The sequence below is a fragment of the Leptonychotes weddellii genome, unplaced genomic scaffold (genome assembly GCF_054177405.1).
Source record: "Leptonychotes weddellii isolate Sample4059 unplaced genomic scaffold, ASM5417740v2 HiC_scaffold_1346, whole genome shotgun sequence".
Taxonomy (NCBI): Eukaryota; Metazoa; Chordata; class Mammalia; order Carnivora; family Phocidae; genus Leptonychotes; species Leptonychotes weddellii.
In genome coordinates, this window is record NW_027714348.1 from 1 (window position 1) to 5655 (window position 5655).

Sequence of the window (5655 nt, forward strand, 5' to 3'; positions counted from 1 at the left end):
GGGCTCGATCCCAGGACCCCGGGATCATGACCTGAGCCGAAGGCAGACGCTTAACGACTGAGCCACCCAGGCGCCCCAAAGATTTTATTTATTTATTTATTTGAGAGAGAGAGAATGAGAGAGAGAGAGAGCATGAGGAGGGGAGGGTCAGAGGGAGAAGCAGACTCCTCGCTGAGCAAGGAGCCCGATGCGGGACTCGATCCCAGGACTCCAGGATCATGACCTGAGCCGAAGGCAGTCGCTTAACCAACTGAGCCACCCAGGCGCCCCGAGGTCTGCACGATTTTAATAACACCGTGGGTGTTTGCTGTGCCAAGAGTTTTTTGTTTTTTTTTTAAGATTTATTTATTTATTTATTTGACAGAGAGAGATACAGTGAGAGAGGGAACACAAGCAGGGGGAGTGGGAGAGGGAGAAGCAGGCTTCCCGCAGAGCGGGGAGCCTGATGTGGGGCTCGATCCCAGGACCCCGGGATCATGACCTGAACTGAAGGCAGACGCTTAACGACTGAGCCACCCAGGTGCCCCATGTGCCAAGAGTTTTAAGTGTTTGTCTCACTGTGTCCTGACACCTCCCAGCAAGGTGCTCTTATCATCTGGGTTTACAGATGGGAGAAGCTGACACGTGGTGTGGGAAGTTTCAGTGACCTGCTCCAGTCACAGGGCTGTTCAGTTTAGTGACTCAGCCTGTGCTTCTAACCTCTGTGCTCCCCAGTACTTCTTGCTCGGGGAGGGGAGAAGACCAGGGCTGGGAATCCAGTCCCAGATTCTGGTCCTGGCTTTGTGACCGACTTGTTTTCTGGTCTCAGGCTGGGCCCAGTTTGCCACCTGTACAATCAAGGGGCCAGAGTAGGCCTCTGTGGTCCCTCTCTGTGGGCGTGCTTGGCGGGCACCCAGACCTTCTGCAAGGGCAATGTGGTAGACAGTCAAGATCTGCACAGCCAGGATTTGGCCCAAAGTTTGCAAACTGGGGCTACAGATGTGTTTTTTTCTGGGCCTCAGTGTTTTTTGAAAAAAAAAGTTTTAAAACTGGGAGGTTTCACATAACGATGCACGTTTCTAAGCTTCCTTGAATGAGCAGGTCAGCAACTGTGGGCCTATGGCCAAGCGCAGTGATGCCTGGCTGGAACACCCTCCTTGGAGGCACCTCCGCTCCTCACTTCCCACTTCCCCTGTCCTCCACCGCAGTACCTGCCTGGCCTCAGCAGCCATAAGAATTTGTGACCTTAATTTTCAGTCCCCACTCTGTTTGTGGATAAGCCGAGGCCTGGAGGACAGAGCCCTTCCCAAAAGTCCACCCAGGGAGTCGGTGAGGCAAAGCACTTCCTTGGCATTTTGCTGCCTCTTTTAGCAAGTAGAAAGCTGCTGGAGGGAAGGGAAGGGTTTGTTAAGTCTTCTTTGAACCCCAAAGGAATACTTTCCTCTGAGGGACAGGGCTTGGTAGAGATCCCTAGCCTGAAGAGGTTGCTAGAGCTCTGCTCCTGGCTTCTGGCCTCGGTGGGCCAAAGTTTTCATGTCTTCCAGCTAGGCCTCTCCCTGCTGGGTTGGGTGAGAAGGGGAGAACCTTGTCCAGCCTCAGGCAACTCCCTATTCTATCTTCCCACTGATGGGAAAGGTTCCACTCGGCAAATGTCCACTGGGTTCCTGCTACAGTGCGGAGCTCTACTGGCGCTGGGGGGTACGGTGGGGAATGGGGCAGCCCTGGACTCTGCCCTCGCAGAGAGCAAGGATACAGCACAGGCCCCACAGCAGAACCATTCTGAGCTCTCAGTGAGCCCCACCAGCCCCTGGTCTCTAATTTCTTACCAAGAGAAGAAACACAGGTTTGGACATGACTGGAGTGTGAGAGGGTCTCAGGAGGGACCCCTGCTAAGGACCCTGTGCCATCCAGCTTGACCTTCATCAGCACTGCTCAGCCAGGCAGCAGAGGCCTTGAGGCAGGAGTGCAGTTGGCTGAAACAGGAAATCGGCCCAGGCCTGATATTCTTCGTCCAGCCCTTCCATGCAAGCAACAGACGATTTCACCTCTCCCCTTCAGCCCAAAGGGGAGAAAGCACATGTGCTTGGCTCTTTTCCTCTTGGGTTCTCCTGCAAATGTAGCCAGGGGAGTAAGGTCATGCTGGTCTCCAAGCACAACCCATAAAACCTCTTGGCTTGCCTGGCTTTTTACTGACACGAGGGCTGGCCTTGGCTAATAATGGCACTTACCCTTACTATTTGTTCATTATGCATGGGCTGTGGGCTGGACCCTTCACACACCTCACCTCTCTGGATCCTCACCTGTGAGGTGCAGGCTCTTACTATTCCCATCTTGCAGACAGGAGAACTGAGGTCCAGAGTGGTTAAGCAACTTGCACAGTTAAATAGTGCTGCCAAGGACTCTGACCAGGTTAGTTTGACTCCAGAACCTGAGGTGGTGACCATTACACTCTACTGCCTCCAGGGTCCAATCGGGATCCACCCCCAGGGATCACAAGATGAAGCGGGGGTGGGGGTGGGGCGGCCGGTGTCCTAAACCACACTCAAGTTCTTTGTGTTACTGTGTTCTCTTTAAGCCTTTTTTTTCTTTTTAAATATCAGCAAAACTAAAACCAGGAGTGCTTTGATTTTTATTTTGAATCTGAATCAACTGAAAAATCAAATCTGCTTCTCACCCCTTGGCTCTTCATGCCCAAGTGGCTGGCGGCTGTGGGGACCATTCATCCTCCCCATGTCCCTCTTTCCTCCAACACTGCTGCGCAGCAGCTAGGCCATCAGCAATATCAGGAGGTAGAGAGGCAACAGGAGATTGTCTATCTGTGTAGTGTATGCTTCTAGGAGGGACACGATGCTGATAGAACCCAAAATCCAAGCATAACTGTAGTTTAGGTCCACTCCACTGTCAAAGATTAAGATCAGAGCTACAGAAATGATCTGGGCAAATATAGAGGTCATGGTCCCCTCAAAAGTCTTCTTGGTTCCAGGCCAGTGGATTTCCCCCATGGTGCTGCCAAAGATGGAGGCCACTGTGTCGCCCACACCCACAGCCAGGACCCCCGCATAGGGGACTAGGGCCCTTGCTCCCCCCAAGCTGCCCTTCTGTGTGCAGGGTCTGGGGACCAGCCAGATGGGAAGAGACATGCCCAGGAGCAGGTAGATGTGTGTCAGGATGAGTGGTCCACTGTCTCGTTCATCTAGGAAAAGGGACAGGAGGCTCCTCAGAGTGTGGCCGAGGGGCTTGATGCGGAAATAGCGCACGTACTCCAGAAAGATGAAGACTGCCAGACATATGGTGGCAGCTACATAGAGTAGTGTCCGGTCAAAGATGATACCCGGGATGTAGGTGGCCACCACAATGAAGTGGAAATACTTCCGGGCAATGGTGGGGGCCTGGTGCTTCTTGGATTCAGAAGATGACCGCTTGGCATTCTGGTACAGCACCACCAGGCAGGCTAAGGTGGCCAGCAGAGACCAGTAGACTAGGAGGTAGATGCGGGTCTCTGTCTGGAAGAGGAACTGAAGAAGCCAGAGCAGGGGGTTCTTGCGGATGAGCCGGTGCAGCCAGGGCAGGACCACACCAAGGCCCAGCACACAGGTCATGAGGTGGAAGAAGATGGAGGAAGCCCAGGTACCTGAGTCCATGAAGACAAAGAGGGTGCTGAAGAAGATGCCCATAAGCACCATCCCGACCACCACCACAAGCAAGAAGAAATCCACTGGGTCTCCCTGGCTTTCCACCACAGTCAGAGAGCGCTTGATGAGCTGGTTAAGCATGAAGCTGATGCCACCCAATACAAGCAGTGCCTCTCCAGGGGTAAAGCAGCGGGGCAGCAGGTACAGCAGGATCATGTTGAGGTAGACGAAGATCAGCAAGACCTCCAGGACCTCGATCACCTCGCCCACACTCAGTGAGTGCTTCATGATATAAATGATGACACTTCCAGCCAAGCCTGAGATGACACAAGTGTTGGTGGGCACTGGGCGAGTGATGCCCAGCGCCAATACTGAAGAGAAGAGGGCCACTGCCATGCCAGTGGCTGCCACCACAATTCCAAAGCGCTCGAAGTATGGGTTCCCCACTGCCTGGCAGCGCTCCTTCATGACCAGTCCGAGCAAAGGCATGACCACTGATGCGGGCAGCAGGCCACTGTTTGCGGACATGCGGAACTGGAAGACAGCGCTTCCCTGCTGTAGCAGCCGGTCCCACTTGTACTGGACGTAGAAGGCCTGCACCGCGAGAGCCACGGCGCACCACGAGTATCGGTCCCACACGGCTGCGTGGATGCTCAGCACCACTGCGAACACTACTGCTGCCTCCGCCAGCACCGACCCGCTCAGCGGAGCCCCGTTCCCCGAGGCCGGGGGAGCGTGCTCTCGGGTCATGTCTCTAGACCTGGGGCTCCGGGGAAACCGGGGTGACTAGCTACGCCTTGGCCTCTGGGTCCCTCAAGCCCCGCCAAGACGACAGCGGCAGTTTCACACAGCCAGCACCTTCTCTTTCCGTTCTCCAGCTGCGAGGAGGGAAGCTCCACTGTAGGCAACCCACTTTCTGAGGCTTGGGAACGGGCGCCCAGCTATCCTCCACCGCCTCGCACCTAGGACGGAAACGTTGCCACTCGGCCGCTCGCTTCACAGCCCCGGCTGCTCTCGCCGCGGGTTCCTCACCTCTCCGGGCGTCTCCATCTTGGCCCCGCCCGCCGTCACGTGATGAAAAAGCACCATCCACAGCCCGTCCGGAGGCGAACTGTCACGTGGGTGCGGCGTCTGGGGGCGGGGCTGGGGCGCGCGCGCGCGAAGATGGCGGCGGCCGCCGGCGGGCCGTGTGTGAGGTGCGGAGCGGGCCGAGTCGGCGGGGGTGGCTGTGAGGCGCGGGGTCGAAGTCGAGCGGAAGCCGGGCAGGACTTGCGGGCGAGATGTGGCGGCGGTAGCGGGGCGAAGCCTAGCTAGGTGGACGGGTGCCGAGACGGGAGGCGGTTACGTCCAAACGGTCCCCGCGCGCGGGGATCTCAGGCGATTTCTCCAAGACGGGGCCGGTACCTCACCCCTTCCCTCAGCGCCGGCCTCCCACCTCCTCACCTAGTCTTTTTCCCTTCCTCCCTCCCCACGGGCGCGTTCCTCGGCGCCCCCCTCAGCCCCCGCGCTTCCTCGTCGGGCGTGACGCTCCCTCGAGGCGCGACGGGACGCTTCGCGGTCGCCCGGGGGAGCCCCCACCTCGGTCCCCGCTGCAGCCCGGGTGCCCTGCCCCGCGACGTTCCCAGGTTCCTGCATGTGCTCGTTAGGAGGTCTGTTCCGTGTGTCGCCGAGCCACCTCCCTGCAGTTGCTGCCCTCTTTCTCCGCGCAGCCTTTCATTCATCCAGCTATTCATTTTCTCATGCATTGGTTCCGTCAGCCGACGTGCCCGAATCCTTTAGGAGATCCCAGGCCCCGTACTGGACTTTGGGGACGAGAAGATGGAATGTTAAAAAGAAAGAGACAGTTCTTACTTTATGTAAAGAGCGCTTACTAGCGCCAGACGCTGGCGAAGCGCTTCCTATGCATTAGCTCATTGAATTCTCACAAGTCCGTGAGGCACCTTCTCTTTTACAGATGACTCACAAATCCAACTCAGAACTAGCTAGGTTGGTAAAGTGAGGATTCAAACCGAAGTCTGCCCGACTCCGAAGCTTTAACCAGATG

General features: G+C 56.5%; 1 protein-coding gene across 1 annotated transcript; it reads right to left on the minus strand.

Annotated features, from left to right (window-relative positions):
* Positions 1-2594: 2594 nt before the first annotated feature.
* Positions 2595-4721, minus strand: DOLK (dolichol kinase). The gene has a single exon (XM_006748980.3). The coding sequence runs from the start codon at positions 4359-4361 to the stop codon at positions 2745-2747; it is 1617 nt and encodes a 538-aa protein (XP_006749043.1). The 5' UTR covers positions 4362-4721; the 3' UTR covers positions 2595-2744.
* Between the last annotated feature and the right edge of the window lie 934 nt (positions 4722-5655).